Consider the following 23978-nt stretch of genomic DNA (forward strand, 5'->3'; position numbering starts at 1 on the left):
TACACTGAATTGCTACAGATAATACAGGGAAGGCACACATAAAAACATCTGTTTCGTGGTAAAGCTCCTTTTCCCTGCATGCATGTGAGATCAAACTCTGGCCCTAGACGATGTAGCACAGCAGGTCAACAGGATGAAGCCTCTCGACTGCAGAGGCAGGAGTCCCAGGTCAGTGTGGCACAGAAAGGGAATGAGATGTTGTCACTATGTTCACCTTTTCCTGTAAAAAAAGGACAGAAAAGGGAAAAAAAAAAACCCCAAACAAGTGCAGGACAAGGACAAGTTCCTCACCTTTCAATCTGCAGGGGGGTGGCAGCCCTTAGAGTGTCTGCCACCAGCCAGTTCAACCCCTTGATCCACATATTGACCTCATCTTCTGAAGTGGCTGTGAAAAGTGCACGGAAGAATTAGGAGGAAGGGACATAGAAGCTGATCACCAACCCAAACCTCTTGGGACTATCCCCAGCATCTTATATCCCCTATTCCTTCCTTCATCCCCCTTCTGATAACAGGTCCCTCCCATGCAGATGCTCTGGCCAGCTCCTCTCCCTGCCGAGCTCCTGCTCCCCTCCCATGGGATGTCTGTGGCTGGCTGGATCCTTGCCCCTGCATGTTACACTCTCTCCTCCCTTCAGTTTGCAAGAGCTGGGGGGTTATCTTTGTCCCTAAGCAGTAATGCTCTGGCTGGCCTGGGTGACAGTTCTGTCCCTGTGTCCCGCAGCATTAGCCAAAAGGCAGATTTGCCATGGATGTTAAGGAGGCAGCATGACTGCCTCCATCAGCACTCATCTACATGGGTTTTAAACAAGACACAAGACTGTTCGCAGAAAAAGATATTGTCCATCAGCTGAACAGCAGCCAGTGATTACGAGCCTGTCCGCCATCTGAACAGGAGGAGACTCAACAGCATAAACCTCCTCTCTTTCAATAGCAAAATATAAGGCTGGGTGCTCCAAGTCCAGCTTAACTCGACAGACAAGGGGTTGAGGAAAGCTGAGACCTCAGAGGTACCAAGGCTTCATGAGTTTCTGTTTGCCACTGGCAGTATTTTCTCACTCAGAATTGCTAAGCAGAAGCGAGTGAGATTTTACCACTTCATGCATGGGGCCGGTTACCACAATGCAGCTGATGAACACCAACATGCCAAGCTGAGATAAAACACTTGAAATCAAGCACACATTTGAACTAGGGGCTTCAGTTCACCCAACTTTTGGGTTTACCAGGCAAATTAACTGACTTAACTAGCAGTTCAATGTGTACCCTTCAGGGAACCGGCATCACCTTCTTCCAAAGACACCTCCTCGGTGTGGTGAAAAGAACGTCTGCCCAGAGATATGTTCCAGCTCACTCATGGAAGGATGCATCAGAAGTTTGGGTCCTGTGGTGATGTAGTGCTTGCCCAACCCTGCCCTGGCACAGCCCCAGGGCCACAAATGCTTTACCTTGCAAGCTGAGGGTCTTCAGCCGGAATTCTGTGCCATAGAGGACAACAAAGCAGTGGGACTGGTCTGGTCGGAAACATGGATCCTCCTGGTACCGGTCAAAGTCACGTGAGTTTTTTCCTGGACGAATCTCTTTGATTTCACGAATATCCACTAAGAGAAAGGGAAAACAAAAGGGGAGTTCAGCTAATAGCTTGAAATTCCCATGAAGATGGAAGAGAAGGAAGGGCATGGATAAAGTGGTTTCAGTCATCTGAAGAGCTGGATCACCACCCATTACATGATGGTAGACCCAGGCCTACGGCACTGGGGTACCAGGCTCTGAACAGCAAACTGTGCTTCCCTGGCTATGCTGGAAAGCAAGGATGTGACGGCTGCCCCGGCCCAGGCAGAGAGCTGCCAGACATCCAAGGACAGTGGGGAGGTGCTAGGGATGGTGTCTTGTAGAAGGGCTCACTGCATTCAGGCAACAAGTGACCATCACAGCAGCCTCCCAGTCCTCTCCTGCCACTGCTGATGGCATGGGCTGAAGAGGCACCCAGAGTTCCAGCACAGCATCGCCAGTCTGGTCCTCAGCACAGGTGCCAGGTCCTCCCTGAGAAGCTGCCCACACTTCTCACCTCTGACAAGCCCTTCAAGAGCCCCAGCTTGCTCCTCAACCTTTCAAAGCAGGACGGAGATCTTACCGCTTATCTTGCACATCTCTCTTGCGGCGTGCATGTGGTTGTGCATGCACACAAGCCTGTAAGCACAGCCCCTTCTTACCGGTTCCCTAGGAAGCCTTCCCAGCCACCCCCACTGCCCCTTTCACCTCTGTGTCCCCCAAGAACAGTTGGGTGTCTCACCCACGGCAATCCCCAGGCACGATGAGCAGAGGGCAGTGCTACCGCTACTGCAACCTCCTTTGCCCTTTAGCTTCACACCTCACACTTTCCTCTTCCTCCACCCAACACACACCTGCAAACTGCACTTTTTTGCTTTTGTCTTTCAGGACAGCAACTTTTTTTTTTTTTTTTTAAAGAAAGCTTTTCTACAGTAGTTAACCCTCTGAGGGCACAGCCTCCTGCCCAGCTGGATGAAATCCTGTTTGCAGCTACCACAACTTACTAACACCATAGATTTAAGATCCACTCCTCTGCAAATTCAAGTTAGATACTGAAACTTGAGTTGATTCTTTGTTTAAACAACTTGATGGTGCCCCTGCCTCCCCCCTCCTCACTTTCACCCTAAATTATGTCTGCATTTTCTAGCATCTCCCCCCTGCCCCGTTCGGATCCTCCCAGCTCCTCTGAGCAGTACCAGGATGCCCAGGGCAGTCCCTGCCTTCACACACATGCCATCTTCACCAAGAAAACTCTGTCCTTCCCTAGCCAAAGAGGGTTGAAACGTTCATCACCTCTGGGTGGTGTTCAGAAGGCCACAAAAGAAAGCACAGTGCAAGGATCAACCAAGCCCAAACTCTGGAGATCCAGTTGTGATGAATCTGCCACAGCTCTAGAGCAGATTTGACTGCAGCAACCCCCACCATGCTTCCAGGCAGAATCCGCCTCCCCACCTTACTGCCAAAGACCTTCCAGAGAGAAAACATTAGAAAAAGCATGAAAACAGCCAAATCTCTGGAGGTCATTTGAATCGGAGACACCACCAGGGAGGTCTGGTATCAACAACTTAAACATACGCAAGCTGCTGGTCAGAGCTAGAGCTGAGGGAGGTGGGATAACAGCTCAGGCCTCCCACCTCTCACAGTTTTGTACTGTACACATAAAATGAGTCCCATGGGCTTTATTTAAAAAAAAAAAGGCTTCTTTTTGAACCTGTGGCAGTGGCAGAGGGGGTTATTGTCAGGGGGCAAGCCCAGATTGCAGAAGAAAGCTCAGAGAGTTGCATCTCTCACCAGATGGGAGACAGCAGGATCCTGGGTCATGAAGCTGGTAATTCAGTTGGACAGCGTGTTACCCTGGCCAGGGCTGGGGCTGGTGACTCCAGGGAGCTGTGCTTATGTTTATTATCCTCATGCACATCCATAATGTCAACATGCTTCCTCCAGGGAATGGCTGAAGAGGGCAAGATGAATGGCAAGCAACCAAGCCGTGGTCAAATGAAACCCCCAGATGGTGCCCACCAGATGATGGCTCTGGCAGGGCAGGCAGCACCACCATCACATCAGGCTTCTGGGGCACAGGGACAGCATCGTTCTGAGGATATTCCTTAGGCTATAGGGCTGGTGTCACACCTCAGCAGCTGTCCCTGGTAGGCCAACCCAAAGGTGACCAAGCGTAAGGCAGCAGTGTGACCACAAGGGACAGCCCAGGGTGGCGAGAGCCGACCCAGGCAGGTCTTGGCAGTGGATGGCGGGACAAATCCAGGCCTGGGGCTGGCGAGGAGGCAGACCTGACTGGCTACACATGCGGGTGGTGAATCTGATGGTGCAGCTGCAACATCAACCTGGCAGCTTCAGCTGTGGCTCATGGAGAAGAGGAGCAGCTAACTCCAATCAGCTACCTCGGAGCTGTGCGCCTCTGCAAACGGCAGCTGTGAGCATGCCAGAGCATTAAACGCCAAGCCAGGAGAAGGACCTGAAGATATGCTGGTAAGGGAGCATCTTGCAGCCTCCCTCCCCAGAGGAAATTCTGGGAAAAGACTCTCATTGCCATAAACCAAAGAGAAAATAACAACAGCAACAAGAAAAAAAACCCCAAACACAACAAAAAACACCAAACGCAAGAATCTTTGGTTCCTGGAAAAATAGTTTCTTAAATGCTCGGGGGAATCAAATAACAACATTTCTGAGTCACGTTTCCAAAGCAGATGATGCTTCTGAGCAATGCGGGACGGAGATTACTGCAAACCTGGTGTGTAATTCTTCCCAATTAAACTCCACTTACAGCACTCACTGTGGATCAACTCACCTTTCATTTCAAATTTACTGCAGTTTAAAACTAGACAGAAATGTGACCTGCTCCTCACCCACAGCAGCAGCTGACAGCAAGCACTGAACTGCATCGCGAGAGATGATGCTCACTTGAAACGAACACCACGGCAAGCCAGACGTAGGGCTTGACTTTGGGGGGACTCGTACACCTGACACGAGGAATGTGGGATCCTCTCTCAGCAGGATGCAATGTGCAGCACCATGGGTGCGCATCTGGAGACGATGGCAGCCCGCTCATTGCCTGACACGGGACATATCCAGACTGACCACTGCAATAACCCTCCAAAGCTCATCAACTTGGGACAAGAGCACAGACAGACCCAGTTCCCTGGGGTTGCAAAGGGAGGACAGACAAGCTCCCTAAAATAAGCAAGGGTGTGACTTTCAAAGGCATCACCTACCCTTTGGAAATAAGCTGGCTAGAAGTTCAAACATTAGCACGCCCTGCCGTAACCTGCCCATGTGCTCACATCCTTAGTGACACAGCATGTTATTTTAGCCCTTAAAAACCTGTATCACAGTTAAGGTCTTTGCATCCAGGACATGCACAGCAGGGCTGAAGACTAATCCCGTCTTTGAAGGATGCAGGGCTTGACAACACAGTGGGGAAAGAACTGGCAGTTGGGTTTTCATAGTAGTTTACCAGGCAGTAACTACTGAAGGAAGGTGACAAAATTTTAATGGCCTTCCTTTGCATCACGCTGCAAGCATCCCATCTCTACTTTGGGATGCCGCAGCATGCTAACTATGCCCTGCACTCACCTCTCGCTGCATGGAGAACCGGTGGGTTAGTAAGTAGTAAGACAGAGCTATTGTTACAAACTGCATACCTAAAATCCACCACGCAATGGGGAGAGCCCTGGAGCAAGTGAGGTGCTTATCAAAGACAGAAGCACGCAGGGAATTCCTAGGGTGAAGGGCAGCCTCAGTGAGGACCATGCACCTGGAGGCAGCAGGGCAAAAACCTCCAGCCCACGCATGCTTGCAGCTGCTTGCTCATCTCTCTCATCCTCCCAAACATGCCTGCATGTGCCGGGGAGAAGGCAGTTTAGGATTTGGTTTGTGCAGCTCTCTTCTTGCCGCAGAGCAGCAGATCAGCCTCTCGAACCCCGCTTGTCTCTACTGACTCAAATACCTTCCCGGCCCCCTTGCAGCATGAAAGGAAATGACTCTTAGCAGGAAGAGCGGCAAGCGCAAATGCCACCATCCTGACCAAGCAAGTGCTGAAACGCTGCTTCCCTGCACCGACCCCTGCCTCCCTCCCACCACAGGTCCTCCCTCCAGCACCCCTCTGCCAGCACAGGACCAGGAGCCACCGTGCACGGGGGAAGGAGAGATGAAGGCGTCTTGCTGCACCTCAGGTCTTGCTAGGGTTCCCTCTTGCTGATTTTGCTTGTCAGCTCCGCCAGTTGCTGCAGCTCCTGGGGGTAACCCCAGCTTTGCACAGCACCAGCCGGGGCCCGCTGCCGCAGGAGCGCACAGCTGAGCGGTGCAAAACCTGCTCCGGGTGGGTTTTGCAGCCTGGGCTGAGCACTGCTCAACCTCAGCCTTGCTACCAGCAGAAAGCCTGCAGGCAACCTTGTGACCAGCTTGCGGGCCTGCAGGCAACGGAGGCAGAGCCTACAAACCCCATCTCCCCTTGCCCTCCCGTGGCTCGCACTAACTCCTCTCTCCCACACCCGGGTGCCACTCTCCCCATCCTCCCGCCTGTCCCCACCACCACCAGGGCCGGGCACGTTATTCCAGACAATAAACCGAACTCCAACCCGTAACTATTTCCACTGCAGCGTGCAAGAGCCCCAAGTCAAACACAGCCATCTCCACACACCCCAGCCACCTTCCTGCGGGTAAACAGGAAACCCAGCGCCCACGACAGCCTCCCTGCCCTCCCAGGCTTGGGCCACCTTTGTCTTTTAATCGCCCCCCCAGCACGCTCCCATCGCGGTTGCTGCAGCAAGTGCCGTTGGCTGCTGATCCCATACGCCTGGATCTGCTCGCCAGGGCCTGCGTTTACTCGGGCAGAGCCCTGCGGCTGTGCGAACCTGCAGGGAGGGTTGTGGGGGGAGCCTGGACCCCCCAGGGCAGGCAGGCGGGCAGGCAGGCAGGCAGGCAGGGGAACCTGGCAGCCAGCCTTGAGCAGGGACTGGAAATTTAAAAGGAGAGGGCAGACGAGTGGAGGCAAGCTGGAAGCGCAGCAGAGGTTCCCTATGAGTGCAATGAATGGAGAACTGCAGAGCGCACGCTGGAAATGACGTCTAACCACCGCTCTACCACCCCCAGCACCAGCAAGCTCCCCAGGGGAGAGGTGGTGTGGGCTCCATGACAGCAGCCCACACGTCCCACCGTGGGTCTGCACCTTGGGTCCTTGCTGGGAAAGACCTACCAGGGATGCGGCCAAAGACTAGGGGATGAGCGTCTGGTGGGGCCACATCTCCTCCTCCCCAAGCTACCCTCTCCCAGAGCATGCTGTGGAAAGGAGCAGTCACTGCAGAAGGTAGAAACTGGTCTTCATCCCATGCAGACAGTGGCAAGAGGAGGAAGAACTTGGTGCCACAGAGATGGTGGAGGTAGAGGGAAGCTCTCTGCTGGAACATACACCCCGCTGCAGTCTGGCAGGGCTGAGATGTCTCAGAGCAGGGACCAGCAGCAAGCAGGGAGAGATGAGCAGCGGATGAGACGGGAGGCCTGGAGCACGCTGGCCATCCTCCAGCCCTCCCGGGCGGGCGTGCAGGCAGCAGCCAGGAGAGGCTCTGGGAAGGAGGCAGCAAAGCCCATCCAGCCCGGAGATGCTCTAAGCTCCTCACATGGTTCCACGTTGCAAGCTGAGCCGTGCTGTGGCCGTGCAAACAGGTTGTGCCCGTCACACCTCCCAGACTTCCCCCCAGCCTACCACTAGCAGAAAGGTCTGGCCCTCCACTTTCCCAGCACTTAAAAAAAAAAAAAAAAGACATGGTCACATTTCTGGGCAAAGAGCCTTCCCTTCAGCAGGAGTGGGTTGCATCAGAAAGAAAAAGCTGACCCCAGATCCACCCCCCGCACCATTTAAGAAAAAAAAAAACAAAACAAAACCCCAAATTACCCTCTGGTTACATGAAAACCAGATCCACCCTTAAAGTCATTTAAAACCGAAACTTCATCCAAGCCTCGTTTAACCGCTGATGGATAGGGTGTTGTAACGTGTAAGGATAAAGACACCCTGGAACGGGCTCCAAGGATTGCAAAATCTCCACCTCCACAGGATTTTTGGAAAGATGTAAAACTGATTAAATTAAACAAAAAAAAAAAAAGCTGACAAAAAGAGTGTTTAGCCCAGATTACCTTCCAGGATGGATTTATCAGGGACAGCCTCTAATAAAACTGCCTCAACAAGCATCACTCGGTGCAGCGTGTCTCCTTGGGGACAAACGGTGCAGTGACAGCCACATGGTCACTCCCAGCCCAGCTCGACCTTAGCTGGCTGACACAGACTGATCCTGCCCCGGAGCAGCAGCAAAGCCTCCAGGCTACTCACTCTGGCAACGGAAAAGAGTTTAAAAAAAAAAAAAAAAAAGCCTTCCTGCTATTTAACATTGTGGATCCCACTGAGCACAATCCTGTGGTCATCCCCAGCTTTCCCATCACTGCAAGGGGCGCTGGCCAGTCAGGCCCCCAGGGAAAAGCTACCGAGGCAGAAAGAAGAAAAAAAAGACACAACTTATATATGCGCATGTGGGTAAAAATAAGAGAAATCTATTATGCAACAGCACGGAGAATAAAGTAGCGCCATCTCCCTCTTAACATTTCAGTGGAAGCCCCCTGAAATGGACATTCAGGCCAGCACTAGATATCAGGAGCTGCAGGAGTCTGGAGGAGGACCGCAGCCAACCTTCTCGTGCTGGTGTTCACCAGCTGGTTTATCACTCCACGAGCAATCCTGCCCAGCCCGGGGCTGCTCCGCACCCACTCAATGCTTCGGATTTGCTGACTGCAACCCAACACCGCTCAGGAAAAAAAAAAAAAAAAAAAAAAATCCAACCAAAAATCCCCAATGATTTCAGGGGAACAGTCAAGCGTGTGCTAAGTGCTTTGCTGGACAGGGGCCAGAGCCTTCAGCACCTCGCAGTCTGGAGCCCCGTTGCCTGCCCTTTACTGTTTATCAAGCCCCTTCTGCCTGCAAAGCTCCGGGCGAGCCCGGCTTTCGTCCACGCATGGATCCATCCCTGCGTCCATCGGGGATGCTGGAGGAATCAGACAGACAGTAACTATCTGAGCTTGAATTTGGCTGGACTGCAAAAATTAAGGCGGCTCTTACAAAAGGCACACTGCATTCATAATAATGCAAAAAAGTGGGGTCCTCCACTTTATATCCCCTCCGCAAGAAGCAAAGTAGTAACCCCAACCTATTAAAAACATATTTCAGAGGGAAAAGCTGTGAGTCTCTCATTAGTATAGGTTTTCAGAGTGATGATAGCTCAACCTCTCAACCGCACAAGCTTCCCTTAATAGAGGAGACTAAGGCAGACAGTGTAATGGTGAATTAAATATCTCTGCACAGAGACGCAGCGATGAGGTTACTGCATCCTCCTCCCAGCCATGCTCACTGCTGCGCCTGCCATCAGCATTGCTGTGCATCAGCTATCAGGTTTCCGAAGGACAATCCCATGCCATTAACAGATGGCTTATCCATCCAGACAGGACAACAAGAAACCAGCTGAGGCCTCTAATTTGACCTTACTAATTTTTTGGAGGGCAGGAGGCTGAGGCATCCGTAGAGGCCAACATAAACACCAAACCAGCAGTGCCCTGTGCCCCAGTGAATCCCTCATCCTCTGTGAACTAAAACTGGCCATGCTGCCCTTTTAACTACTGTCCCAGGGAGGGACACAGCCACCCTAGCGCTCAGGGGACCATCGGGTCCTACTGCTCTTGTTGCTGCAACATGCAGGTACCTCTCCTGCCTCAGGAAAAGATGCAGGTAAAGCTATTTTCCCCTCCAGACTCAGCTCAGTTGTGTCTCGGGTTGCTCCAGCAAATTGCTTCATCTCAACTGCTACCTGTATCAGCAAACAGCAATTTTTGCTCTGAGCCACTGCATTTTGCTATGAAGCAACTGTTACATTAGCTCTACCCCAGAAGCAGCAACAACTGCACCAGAAAGCACCTTGGGAGGGAAGATGCTGGGAAAAAAAAATAGCTCAGTGGGCTGGAGATGGGACAACAGGGAGCTCCCCTTAGCCAGGATGACTGGGACTAGCCTGGATCCCAGCTCAGATCCTGGCTCACCTCTCAACGATCTCCGTCAATCAGCGTCGAGCAGGAGGGTTTGGCAGAGAGCTTAAATGCCGCCCTGGGAGCCAACACCTCTGCCCAGGTGCCGGCAGCGCACACCGGGCAGCCCACGCAGGGCACGCAGGGACGCGCCGGCTGCTTTGCGCAGCTGCTGTGTGGGCACCGGTGTTTCCTGCCCGTGCCTCCGGCTGCCGCTGCCTCCGCTGCACCCCTGGGCCACGTGTCCTGCGGCTTCTGAGCTCCAGTTCCTCCCTCCCCTGTCCCCCCCCCCAAATCCTTATCAACTGCAGAGGAAACTAGAGGAGATGCGCAGGGAGATTAGGAGATGCTACGCAGCTGCATCACTCTGCGGGTCAGAGGAGAGGATGCGAGGAACCGCCCTTCCCTCCTCCATCCCACCCACCCACGCTACGGGCTGGAGCAGAGAGGCAAAGGTTCTGCCCAGACGTCACCCTGCTCCTACAGGGCACTGTGGGCTTCTCCCCAGGCTGACCCAGACCCTGCTGCTCCACCAGCTTTAGCCTCACACAGGTGGCCTTCAAGAGCTCACGAACACCCTCCCAGTGCTAGAAGCAGAGATAGCCGTAGGCTGGCAGCTGCCTGTCCTGTATCGTCAGCACATCTCTCCCGCTTACTCTCAGCTGCAAGAAAACGTAAGTTAAAAAACCAAAGCTGATCCCCCAAGTGAGTGAAGCAGGATGCTGTTATCTCACAGCCTCTGCCCACAGCCCAGCCCAGCCGGGGGACGTAAAGGCTGGCAGTTTCCACCCTGCTGGTCTCAGCGTCCCAGGGACAACTTCACACTCAGACCCAGCTGGCCTGAGCCACCTCCCTGCCAGCACTGCCACCGCATCTGTCACCACCGCAGCTGAGAAGGTGGCACTGGACCCACCTCTACCCCAGGTGGGCTGCATGACCTTGGGCAAAGCACTCCAGCTCATTCCCCAGCCTCCGCTGCACAGCCCCCTTGGTTGTACCCCTGGAGCTGTGGGGACAGAGAGAGCATGTCACCGGGGGAGCCCAGAGCCCAGAGCCCACATGAGCCCAGAGCACCTGCTACAAATGCCACACCGGTATGTCCATCCCAGAGCCAGACAAGAAACCACAACAGCAGGTAAAGCAAAAGAGCAGGGGTGGGACACTGATGCTGAGATACTGTCACTTGTTGCAGTCACCGCCTAAGCCTCTGAAGAAGCACCAGGAGTCCCCCAGTCCCGAAATCCTTCTACATCCCACGAGCAGCCCTGCCTCCGGGCACCCACAGCTAACACCTCTCCAACAGGGAGAGGGAGGAAGAGAGGCTTGGGAGAAATGGGGCAGGATGCATTGGGGGATGTCTCCTACCCAATATCAGCTAATGGCCAGCAGTTAATTAGCAGGGTTATTACAGGGACCCACCCTCCCAGAGGGACCAGCTCTCCACTCTCCCGGCTGCTGTCTCCCCTCAGGCTGTTTTGATGCCAGCAGGGCCTTTGGCAGGCGTGTTTGCAGGGCACACGGGGGGCTTGCTGGATGCAAAAAGGAAGTGTTGGCCCAGTCCTGCAGCCAGGCTCTCCTCCCTGAGCAGATGAACTTCTTGTATGGGATGCTATGCTCCCGCTGACTCTCCCAGTCCCCACCAAGCTTTCACCCAAGTCAGTGGAAATGGAGCATCCCATTACAAGCTGGTCACTGGGGCTCCCTTCACAGCCCAAGGAGGGATGGGCATTTCAGTCCAACCCTACACAAGCATACAAGGTAGGTGGGAAGAAACTTCTTAGAAGACACATCTCTTCCACAACAACTGGAGAGAGCACATCTGGCCCATGCCTCTTCTCTGGGGTGGCCAGCAGGGAACACTGCGGGAATAGTGAAGAACAGAGCGAGCCCATTTGATATCTCCCCCCAGATACCCTCCTACCATCCAACACTTTGCAGTTTGGGGTCTCTCTTAGAGGTTATCTTATCTGTCTACAGTAGGGCGCGGGCACCCAACTTTAGGACAGCTGCTATGAGGAGGGGTGAACTCCAAGCAGCATGAATAGTCTGCAAAGTATGAAAGCAGAGTCACAGTTCATGATGCAGAATTCACCCAGCACAGCACTGGGTCTGGGAAGCACAAACATTCCCCTTGCTGGACACCAGCAATCCCAAGGGAGGGAATGACACCTCACCCTGTCCCTACAGCGTAGCCCTGTGAGGGTAGTGGTGGGGAGACAGGCAACTAGATGGCAAACACCAGGCGAGAGCCCCAGCGATCCCTCTCCAGGGAGGCTTCGGTGCTCCCTCTTGTCCTCCACGGAAATTTTGTCTGTGTGAAGTTGTAGGGTTTTGTACCAGGATTTCTGGATTCTACCAAACCCCAGGCTGGGCACCCAGGGCTGCTGGTCATATCTACTCTAATCTGCAAGGCTGGCACCCATGACAGCCCTGGACTTATTGCACCTTCACTACACAGGACATGGGAACACATTTCCACCCCAACTACAAGCAGAGCTACTCCCACTAGGGTAAAGCCCCGGTTTCTGCTTGCACAGATGCTGCTCTGAAGAAGTCGGTGTCCCTTCCCCAGATGAATTAAGGCTGGCGGCAGCCAACGGAGCTACCCTTAAGTCATCAGCCTGGTCTGTTTGAGAGGCTCAAGCTTCCACTGACTCAAATGGAAAGGGGAAGCTCAGCACCGGTGCTTCTGGACAGACAGTCTGCCTAGGGATGGCTCTGTAAGCCACCCCCAAGGTGACCTTTTTCCTGCGTGGCATCAAGGGCTCCATCCCCCTCAGCCCTGCCTGAGCGAGAAATGTAATGACCTTACAGAAGCATAATAAAGCGGTGGGAGGATGGGGGAAGCTGAAGGTCTGCGAGCACAGCTCCTCCAGCCTGCCTCTCCCGCTCTCCCTCCCTCCCAGGCAGATGCGCAGCAGTAAGGAGATCTGAGAGGTACTGCAGAGGGCAGGGATGGATCGATGGGGGCACCCAACACAGCCCTGTGTCTCGGCATGGAAGGGGGTGAGACGCTCAAGGAAGCTGCTCCCTGGGCAGGTATCTCCTGTCAAAGGGCCCAACAGGGAGCACTTCTGTGCAACTTCCCCACATCCCTCTCCTTGAGATTACAGGGTCACTGAAGTCCCCGGACTCTCAGCCAGCTGGAGGACTCCTACTCACTGCCAGCACTGCCTGAGTGGGGAAGCGGATGGGACCAAGCAGATTGGCAAAAAACAAGCAAGAAAGAAGGGCAGACATGGCAATCCAGAGGTTCCTGAGTGCACAAGGCAGTCGAAGGCACAGCTTACCAGCTTACAGCCTGACAGCCGGGAGCTTGGCAGGGACGATGAGCAAGCCCTGGCAGAGGTGGATCTGGGGACCTGGGTGTCCAACAGCAGTAAGCTCTCCTTGGAAGTCTTTGGGGATTTCTGCACCCAACATAGATGCCTTCTTGCTTCTTTCATGCCTGGGGAGTAATGCCCCACCACAAAGCAAATGGAGACAGGAGTGACCACACACTGTCCCCAGGACAGTACAGGAGTGAAAACTGAAGGACAGAAAAGATCTGTCACACTGGCAGCAAATGCCGGTGACATTCAGATGCCATGACTCAGTTTTCACCCATCCCACCAGCCGATGCAATCAAGTTTCCGTGACAGCAATTTAACAGCAAAGATGACTGCTGGCCAGGCCATTCAATGGGCAGCAGGGAGATGGCTTGTTCCTGTCCCTGCCAGGACTTGAGCTCTTCAGTGTCAGGGTAAAGCTGGGAAGAGAAGAACAGGATAAAGATCCCATCTGCTGCTGAGCCATTTGAGGTCACCACAACAGCCTGACCTCTCCCCCTGCCATGCTCAACTCAAAAGCTCTTTTGAGACAGCAAGGACTGAGTATTCACTAAAGCACAGATGTGATTTCCAGATGTGTGCCCTCCCCTAGATCTGCCTGTGTGCCATTATCTGTGGGAGGGGCCCCAGAGGGCTGTACTGTCTCCACCGATAGTGCAGGGAGTAGCTGAGGCACTTTCTCGTGTCACCTCCTCCTCAGACTCTCCACGTGAGTCCTTTCCACCCACCGTGCCATGAACCAGAGAAAGAGGCAGACGGAGTTACCAGAGCAGCTGCTGGAAAAATCAAACCTGCTCTGTCCCAAAGTGGTTAAAAATGGCAACAATGAATCTCCTCTTCCCTTTTCACCAGTTTTGCTCTATCTGCACTAACCACAATAGGACCACTGACGGTGCTGGCTTCACCTTCCATCACCAAGGCAAGTGTATGGTTGATAACCAGTCAATGGCATCTTCTTACAGCATCATCCAACCGAAGTTCCCCAGGCACTGAGCAGATACTACTTAAGCCACGCACTGCCCTAGCAGGAGACATTATCTTCAGTTTACGTGGGAGAAGCAGGAGCTCTTGGTGATGGTCTTCACACCAGGCTCCTCTACCACTTTTTCCTTTGTTTTTTCCTTAATGACCTTACCCAGGATTTGTTTGGTCCTCAGAACTTGAGACCTCCTCCTGCTTGCACACCGACCTGCTCCATGGTTCATACAAAACCTCATGTGCCAATGCTCCAAAATTTCATGCTCTTATCTCTAGGCCTTTTCATAACAGGCCCAGAGCCTGAGCTGTTGGGGATTACAAGGACCATACTCCAACCAGCAGCAAGACCAGGCTGACACAAGGCATTAAATGACATACTAGAGGAAAAAAACCCAAAAGATAAAACCATTTCTGCTGCTTTGCTGAGACTTAGAGCCAAGTTGTGTCCCAGCAGAGCCAACTCCCTGCTGCCCAGCAAGCCTGGGGAGCCCAGCACCACTCAGGGTCTGCTCTGGGACCTGGGACAGCTTTTTGGTCCTCTGAAGTTGAAGAGGCCTGCGAGCTGGCAAGGATTGGCAGGACAAGGACTGCAGGCTCGAAGGAGGGGGTGGTATCCAAAATACCCCAGGATCTTGGCCAGAGGAACCAGAGGTGGATGAGTGATGCCTGCAGGACAGGCGCTCGCAGAGGTACCATAACGTGTGAGCAGGGGTACCAAAGCATGGCAGCTTGGAGAGACGAGGCAGCAGGCTCTCTGCTTCTGCTCTGGTGCAGCCCAGAAGCACAAGAGCCTTGCCCTTCACTCGCGCTGAGAAGGACCACGTCAGGCAGTGCCTGAACGCTCGGCAAACAAACCAAGCCAACCCCTACCCCACCTCTCCACCAGCTGGAAAGCAGATTTATGGGGTGCAGATTTACAGGGCAGGATGCCAAGGGGGTTAAAGTCCTCTGGGACATCCTGTGCTCCTGACACTGCTGAGCCCCTGCCCACAGCCACCCCAGTTATCTGACCTGGCTTACAGGCTGGGGACCGCATGTGTGGAGACACCCGCGGGAGAGGGTGAGGAGGAGGGATGGATGAAAGATGCACCGGCACATGCAGGAGGGTTGTCATTTAATCATAACATCACCCGGCACTTCTGGGAGCAAGTAAACAGGAAAAAGACTCTCAAGCAGCTGCTCTACTCAGCGTCCCCGCGGGGCACACAGCCTGCCGGGACAGCCTTCCTTGACGTTCCCTCTCAGCGATGATTTTCAATGCTGGCCTGTCCAGCCCTAGTACAGATAGATGCTCAAATGGAGCAGGATGCGGCCCCGCACAGCACAAGCCTGCTAGGAGAGGAGCAAGGTGCAAGTCAGGGAAGCCCCAGCAGAGACAGAGCAGCTCACGGTGTCAGGAGGCAGCAGAGCAGCCACAGCATCGCTGTATGCCAGCGAGAGCGCAGTGGCCCTTCTGCACCCATCCCTCCAGATGCCGTGATCCCAGCAGCGCAGTGGGATGGACCGCAGCATGGTGACCGTGCATCCAACTCCTCGGTGATGGATTTTGAAGTTAGAGGGAAAAGGCAATCCAAGGCAGCCTCTATCCCTGAGGACATTTCACCCTGTGGGTCACTCCCCCAAGGGCCACGGGTGGAAAGGCAGCAGTGACCACATCTGTGGGAAGGCAGCAGTCCTGCACGCACCCTCGTACGGGGGTGAGCAGAGAGGCTGAGCTGCAAACACGAGGCAGCAGAGCTCTGGGCGTGATGATTTCACGTGTCAAGGCAGGGAAAAAAAAAAAAAAAGAAAAAGAAAATAAATGCATTTGTAATGGGTTGGGGAATAAAAACAACCCGTAAGGCACAGTCCTGCCCCTTCTGCTGTGGCTGTTAGCCATTTCATCCTCAAGGCCAGCGGACAAAGTCAGCTCAGCAAAGCATCCCATTCACGGAAGCTCACGTGCTGGACCCCGACCTTCGCCGGGCCAATTTTAAAACAACAATGTGGGTTTGCCTGCCTGCGGGTCGCCAGGTGTGCCTTGGGGCACCGTATTAACAGCACAAGAAGACAGGATTGACCAAAACCTCAGAACCACAAGTGTTTGCAAACAGAAGGTAGGAGCTGCAGAGGAAAGCAAGGGAGAGGTCTGTTCCAGATTCTGGAAGGCTTTCCACAGCTCTCCAGCCAGCCCAATTCTACACCCCCAGCTCCAAATCGAGCTGAAGAGCCACCAGACCACACAGGCAGCAGAGATGAAGCTGAAAAGCAGTTTGAAAATCACAGAGACTTTCAGAGTATGGGCTGTCAGCATCGTAAAGCTCTGCTGACTTCTACAGATTTAGAGTTGCCAGCTTCTGCTAGAGACGACAGCCCTTGGCCTTTTGGGTGCTCACAGTGCTCCACAATCATATGTCTTCCTGCCATCTGATATATCAAGGTGTTTGATATGTGACGGGGATATATTAAGAGGCAGCAAGGTGCCCAGAGATAAGGAGAGCTGAGACAGGAGGGACGAGCCCAGCACAGCCGTTGGGCAGAAGCAGACAGCCCTGCCAGCAGCAACAAGTACTGGGGGATCTTCAGAAAGGCAGAAAATTCTCAGAAATGAGGAAGTTTCTCATTTGAATCAATGTCAAAAAGCTTTTCCCACGTAAAACAGCTCTTTGTGCAACAAAAATCCTCAAAACTTAAAAGATTAAAACCATTTCAAAGGAAAGTTTTCCCCCGCACTGCAGAGTCCCTTCAGAAACGGCCGTTGTCACCGTGTCCCCCTCCTGAGGGCTCTCCCAGGTCTGGGAGACACCCTCCCACTGCTGCCTGATGTAACACCTCCGGCAGAGAAATCATGCTCGGTGGAACAGATGAGCAGGGACGTCGGAGCGGAGGAAAAGCCATGAGATCACCCACCCCCGTGCACGGCAGGATACAGTCATTGCACAGAGGATGTGCTAGATATTAAACTGATCCCATACGTGATATTGGCAGGAGAGCTCCAGCAGCAGCAAACACCACGACCAAGTGAGCCGACAAGCCTCACAGGTACGTGTTTGCTGGGACAGTCGCAGCTTTCTGTGAGCATCCCTGGCTGTCAGATACCAAACCATTTTTTCCATACAGCTGCAGGTATCTGTTGAACACACTAACGTTGCTTCTTTTACCCTTCCCTAGATAGGCATGCTTCCAGTCGCTCTATTTCAGCGTCATCGTCCACCATCTGCTCTCCAAGCTTGTTTGGCCAAGGGGAAGAAGGGAGGATGTGGGGAGTAACTTTTCAAAAGCATCGTAACGACTTCAAAATTTAAAGCCTCACTGATTTCTGACTTCTACTGCCCTTAAACCTCAGAGCACACTAGAAAAGAAAAAGTCTTCTCCACTGACTTCAGACATTTCCTTTTATTGCATAACAACGTTCAGCCGGCAGTTTAAACTCAGAGCTGCAGAGGGGTTTTGTGATCGAAGCCCCACACCTCCTCACCACATGCTGCGAGCTCTTCCTGGACTCCCTGCACCCTTCCTTCATCCTGTGCTTTACACCAGGTCCTACCGAACCTGCAACAGTTTGGGAATGGGGTCACAGCACAAGGGGCTCGCTGCAGCCCCAGCCAGGCCACCTGGCTCTGAGAAGCACTGTCACACACCTCCAAACCCAAACCACCAGCCCAGCTTTTGGCTGACCTGCCATTAAGCAGAGACTATCACCGTTGACCCCTTCATCTAAGTAACTATGGCCCACCAACGGTGTGGTCCTGCTGCATTTCTACAGCCATGCAGGACTGGCAATCACCATGCTCGACAGCAGGCTGATCTGGAAGAAGTCTCACAGCTCCTGCCAGCCAGTTTCATGGCCTGGATGAGATGCTCAGTGCAAACTGTTTGCAACGCTGACCCCAGCAGGATCCCACTTTGGCAGAGACAGAGGAGATGGACACACAATCAAATGTGCTCCACTTCCAGCAGCTTCAGAAGTTACTATCCATGGGCTGAGCTGCTGCAGCTGGTCAGGGCAGGACACAAGCAGAAGCTTGTGTGATGTAGCCAAAACTGAAAGGCATTCTCAACCGAGCACTTGCACTCACAGAGCTCCTGCTCCATCCCAATCGTTGGCAAATTTTACATCCTGGCCAGACTGCCCATCACAGTGCAGTGGTGTCACTTGGGTCACTTCCCAAGGGACACAACAGTCCCAGCACTCTCTGGAGGGGAAGGCCCCAGCCAAAGAGCAGTGCCTGAGTTCCCAGCATCACAAAAACTAAATGAAGCCTGCACCCCTGGGGCAACTTGATGGTCAAGCCTGCTCTACCGCACGCAACACTTGGGGATGGGGACCTTAGCACTGCTCAGGGATGGGGACTTTAGCATCGACTCCCCCCCAGACTCCTGCTGAGACTGCAGGTGAGCCTCCATCTGCAATCTGCAAGATATGCAGAAGGTCACACGCCTGCTTCGCCCAGGGCCAGGCAACGGGCATCGCTAACAGCCGGCACATCTTCGGGATGTTCGCAGTGCACGCCACTGTGATTAGATAATGGAGCTGAGCAAACGCTTCACCGATAAGAATGACTACCCCCGCTGTGCAGGCAAGGGAGCTAAAACAAAGAGCAGTAAAAAGATCACAGATTGGGTTGGGTGACTGCTGGCTCAGCTCGGAGATGGGTTAAAAGTCCTGTATGAAATCCCATGAAAAAGCTGCCCCCGGAGATGGGAGGTGACGGCAGCGAGCATGTGAGGTGCTCCTTTGCAAAGCCAGATGTTCAGATCCAGCTTACTCAGATGTTCCTCTCACCACAGATGGTGTCCAGCCAACACGGCTGCCTGCAGGCAGGGAGAAAGCCAAGCCGCATCGCTTCTGCCCTGAAAAACCTGGAGCGCTCAGGCCCTCAGTGTAGGTGAGAAGTAATCGGTCCGACACTACACAAAACCTCTCCAGTATGTTTAAATTAGTGGGCTTAAAACTCGTAAGCCAATACCTTCTACGTGGCAAACAAAGGAACCAGATGGATGGACAATATGGGTGCAGGTACCACAGTGGAGCACAGGTCTCCCAGCTAGCTAACCTCTAGCTGCTCTCTTGGTTGCAGAGAAGCTTTTGAGATGCCGAGGGAGGAGGTAATTTATGACGGGTCTTAGAAGACATTGAGGTCTTCTAACCCACTCCTCCTGGAAGATGCTGCTGAGAAGAGAACAGAGATGACAAAGGGATGTAAAGCGAGGGAAAGAAGCTGTTTCAGTTTGGAGGTGAAGGCAGAATAGAGCTTGTTTGCTTTCCCCAGTTTAACACAAATATCCTAGCAAGCAGGAAGGGGACTGGTAATGACACAAAAAACCCTTCACTCAAGGAAACTCCCACAGCGGAGCTTCAGCAGGGGAAGTTTTAACCATTACGACTGTCACAAGCCATGCTCTCACCTTCCAAGGCACCTCAGGAGCGAGCTCCCACCCTCCCAGCCCTCGCCCGCTGCGAGGGAACGCATCCTGCTCCTATGGGGTGGTGGAGCAGGAGGGGGACCTGCCGCTGCAGGAGCCACCCTGCACCCCCAGAAGATCCAACTCTGAAGTTTGTTTATCTTTGAAATCCATTTCTGGCTTGCTCACTTCTCAAGAGCTCCAAGCCCCTCAGCTTATTCAGATGGCCTCAAAAGAAAAAAAAAAGCCATGCCTCAGTGGACTAACAAAAGAGGCAGGTAGTTGGAAAGGATGAGGCGAGTACAAGCCACTCTTCAGAGTCACTTTGTACTCATATTTTACAGTTCCTGCCTTTTCTTTTGCATAGGCGATGGCTTTTCTCCACCTCCACGGGACTGAGCTCATTTCACTGAAAGCAAGAATGCAACCAGGGTTTTTTCGAGGTGTTCCCCCCCCTCCCTCTCCCCTATAAAACAAACATCTGCTCCAAATTTTCAGCTCGCTCTCTGAACAAACTCTCTGAATTTTCTGATGTGTTTCAAGGCAAACAGATCAATTAGAAGCTGGCCTATAACCCCCCAGCATGTGAAGTTTTGAATGCAAGACCCTTTTATATTAAAAAAAGAATTACGTAACACAGGAAGTTTAAAAAAATAAAAAAAATGCATAAAAGACAACTGACTCGAGGGATTAGCTCTACTTTGCTTTGGGTGATTAACAAAAAGAATAGAAAACTATTAGAGCTCTTCCCATCGTAACAGCCAGGCCCTCTGCAGAGTTGATTAGCAAGAAAGCAAGGCATTGGTAATTAGAGCTGGCTGAAACCCTTTTGGATAAAAACTATTAATTGAAAAAAAAAAAGAAAAAAAAGACAAAAAAAAAAAAGACCTTTTTTTGCACAAACCAGGCTTGCACTTTGCGCAGTTTCAGTTTTGAAAAAGTACAGGAGAAAGAGGTGACCGCTTTTCAAAGCAAAAGGCTTCCCGCACAGACACGTTTGCCCTCTCTTCCCCGTTCCTCAGCTGATTCTGCTCATCGAGAGCCACGGCGCTTTGGAGCGAGCTGAAGAGCTTAACAAAGAGCGGAAGATGGGTCCCTTCCAACAGAAGAGGTTCTTCATCTGGGAGCCCAGCTGGCTGGAGCCCCTGCTCTGCCCGCTGCTGAGTCAGAGCTGCTCACGGAGGGGAGGAGTGGGGGACACACACGCTGACAATTAACACACAAGGTCACTCTTTATGCAACGCTCACAAAGAGCTACACAAGGGTCACAAAGCAAGGGGACGAAGAAGAGGGCTGTCACACCGGCAAGGGCTCCCCCCTCCTTTCAGCACCAATGTACCACGACCCCAACACCTCCCAGCTCACGGGCAGCACGAAGGCAAGGCTAGGCAGTTTGACAGTGGCCAACAAGGCTGGCTGGTTGCCTCTACATCTATAGCATGTCTGGAGATGCCACCCAACCCATCAGACACAAGCTACTCCCCAGTCAGCATCCCTCCGGTCCAATCTCACCATTGTTAAAAGCGCTGTTCAACACTAAGGGCTTTGTCCTTACGTGCCAAAAGCTCCTTCCAGAGCCTAGCTCAGATCCCGCTCGCTTCAGTAAGTAACTTGAAATAAAAGATGTCCCATCACCTCTGAGCACAAGCAGCGTGGCCACTGGAGCTGGCAGCCACACACCCGTTCGGTCAGGGAGAAGCTGTCAGACTGACGACACACCGCTGCTGAGGCATCAAAGGCATGGAGGATGGGGGTTTCCCTGGACTTTCCTCCAGGCGTGCTCCTCTCCAGCGGTGGGGTGACCTGAAGCCTGCTCAGGTTCTGCTCCCCAGTAAGCTCCAGGTCAGCATACACCAGAAAGCCAAGCACCACCAAAATGTAGCTTCTCATGAAGGTGAAGGCAAACAACTGGTTGACTATTGCAACCACCCAGAGTTCAGAGAAGATCTGAAGTACTGACAAGCACCCACAGATCCTGGGGAGGCAGCAGCTCCATGACACCACCCACAGTGATGTCGAAGCTCTGAAACGAGCAGCACCATGCCAAGGAATGATGACTGCGACTGTGCCCAGAAGCCCTCTCCTCCCAGCACACCACAGCTTTAGCCCACATGCCTGAGGTGACCTGGAGAAGAGCCAGCTGAGCCTCTGTCCCCTCGTGCACTGCCTACCACACAGCAGGAGGCTTCCCGAGCTGCAGCCACAGGGGCTGTGCTCTACCCAACAGGGTCAGGTCACCCAGCGCTGCCCACCCCTCCTTGGGACAAATACACATCTCGTTTCTGCAAAATCCTCCAGGTACAGAGAAAGAAGCACAGATCCTCCATGCTAGGGTGGTGTTCATGGAGACAGATATCTCTCCAAGACATGGCCATCTATACAAATGTGCCATGAGTCCGAGACCTCCGTATGTGATATACTATGGATACCCACCTGTTCTGAAATGGATAAAAACCCAGGATCATTCCTACTTAGGCAACTAACTTCTGTCCAGGGGGTTCTGAAGCTCCTTGCTGGTCTCCGTATCTCAAGAAATACAAGAACATTCATTACCAACTCATGAACAGAGCAGTCTTTGACCTGTAGACCCCCAGATATTGTCCGGTAGAGATGCCGTTCCACGTGATGGAACATCTCGCCTCCTGACAGCTGGCTGCTCTCCTCTGCTTATGGCCTCACTCATATTGCAAGTTAGGGCCAAACCAGTACCACCACAAAAAGCAAACCCCAGTCTTCCTGCCAGCCCCAACCTCCTACTCCCCACACCAGCATGGCTTGTCTTCATGGGGAGAACTGGGTCAGCCATTGCTCATGGTTAAAATTACCCTGCACTGAAAGTGATTAGCTTGACTCCAGATCACTTCCCCCTCTGGTTCCTACCACAGCCATGTGAACTCTGTGCAAGTAAAGGCTGGCCTTCAAGGAGGGGATGAGGCAGAAGAGGAATACATCAGTGTATTTGCCACATGAAGCGGAGCTGTCACACACCTGGGTTTTCCCAGGCATCCTTTTTCCACCTAGAAAGCACATCCAGATAAAAATAGGGAAGTTGGCCAACAATCTAGTATTGCTGGCCATTGATCGCATGGCTTTGCCTCGCCTGCTTAGATATGCCGTCACTATTTGTGTACACAAGCAGATATTTCCACCTGGAGCTCCCACGCTTCTGTCCAGGAAGTGTTAAAGCAAAGCTCTACTTCGCAGCCCTGAGAAGGGAGAAGGGCGAGAGAATGGGTGCTGCTCAGGGTGACGGGTGACACCAGAAGAGGGGACTGAGGACAGGGTGAGATGCTCGGGTGCAGAGAGGAGACCATGGGGAAAGCATCCAGCATCAGAGAGATGGGGCTAAAGATATGGCAGCTCTTCAGGCTCACATCCTCTCTCTCCAGCATGGCCCATCTTGCCTCTCGGGAGGGTTGCACGCACTGCAGTAACATCACACACGTTGGGGAGGCACATGCTGGGGAACCCAGAGCCCATGGCCACCAGCCAGCCAACTCACCTGCGGCGCAGCAGAAGAGCCCCAAATAATTTTCCACTGTGACATTTAAAGGAACATGAGGGAACTGGCTGTCCCGTGTTCCCCAACTCTTGCTTTTCTTTTGCTAGAAACCTATAGATTTTCTTATTTTTATAATTTGATCATCTCGGTCCCTGGGACACGTTCTCTGCTTTTACTGATCTGCTCTTGGCTGTCCGCACAGCACAAGAAGTCCTTGCAGCCACAACATTATCATCATCATTACTACCACAATTCTGGTACAGAAGTTAAAGTTCTCTAAATTTCCCTGAAGTTAAGGTCCCAGCCTTACAAGAGCTGCAGCACATGCTTAGGTCTGCCCACAGGAACAGTCGCCCGCATAGACATCGGTGGGGACCTCCGTCCCACTATGGGCCATGGACCCACATGGTCTGTAGACACTGCCAGAAGCCAGCACCTCACCAGCGAAACAGATAGGCGCTTTGCCTTAGTTTAAGAACAACTTGAACCCAGGGCTGCCTCTCCTCCCTTTCCCACCACCTCAGAGCTCCTACAAACTACCCTGGGAAAGGTAGAGGGGAGCTTCACGTCTTGGTGATGCTAATGGAGCCCAGGGCTCCTTCCAGATCTGCCTAGAGATGCCGCTGGGCAGAAGCTAGAGGACTCCAAGGGCCTTAAGGCAAACCAAAGCCCCAAACTGGAAACACCAGCATTCTGCGATCATGCCGCAGAGACACGACCATCATCACCATCTCCTTTCTTGATCGGAGCCCTTTCGCGATACTAAAAGCATCCAACCTTTCCACCCTGGGCCAGCAGCACTTGCCAGGAGAGACGACAACCCCTCCACGGCCTCGCTGCGCCCCAGTCGCACCCCTCAACGCGGGGAAGGCCGGTACTAACGTGCCGCCGCACCAAGGCCAGCGCCAGGACTTACGTCACATCGGCCTTCGTGCGTGTCCCCTCTTCCTCGCCTCCAGCATCGAGCAGAGACACTGTCCTCGTGCTGGTGTGCGTGGGGGCGGGAAAGGTAATTTAAGAGAAACAGCAGTAACCTAGGAAACCAACGCCGAGGTTAAAAGTTTCCCAGTGCGGGGCCTCCCTACCCTCTCCCCCTTCCCACCCATCTTTGTGGTTTTCCACTCACATTTCTTACGCATCTTTTCCCCTGCCCTCCTCGTGCT

General features: G+C 53.0%; 1 protein-coding gene across 4 annotated transcripts in view; it reads right to left on the minus strand.

Annotated features, from left to right (window-relative positions):
• The window catches only part of PLCG1 (phospholipase C gamma 1), a 50331-nt gene that overhangs the window by 25284 nt on the left and 1069 nt on the right, over positions 1 to 23978 (minus strand). For all 4 annotated transcript variants that reach the window (XM_069806895.1, XM_069806879.1, XM_069806885.1 and 1 more), the window contains exons 2-3: positions 1443 to 1595; positions 292 to 385 (exon numbers count right to left, since the gene is read on the minus strand). In XM_069806895.1, the coding sequence (XP_069662996.1) occupies positions 292 to 385; positions 1443 to 1595 (247 nt within the window). The remainder of the gene's footprint in view (positions 1 to 291; positions 386 to 1442; positions 1596 to 23978) is intronic.

Source organism: Haliaeetus albicilla, chromosome 2 (genome assembly GCF_947461875.1).
Source record: "Haliaeetus albicilla chromosome 2, bHalAlb1.1, whole genome shotgun sequence".
NCBI classification, from domain to species: Eukaryota; Metazoa; Chordata; class Aves; order Accipitriformes; family Accipitridae; genus Haliaeetus; species Haliaeetus albicilla.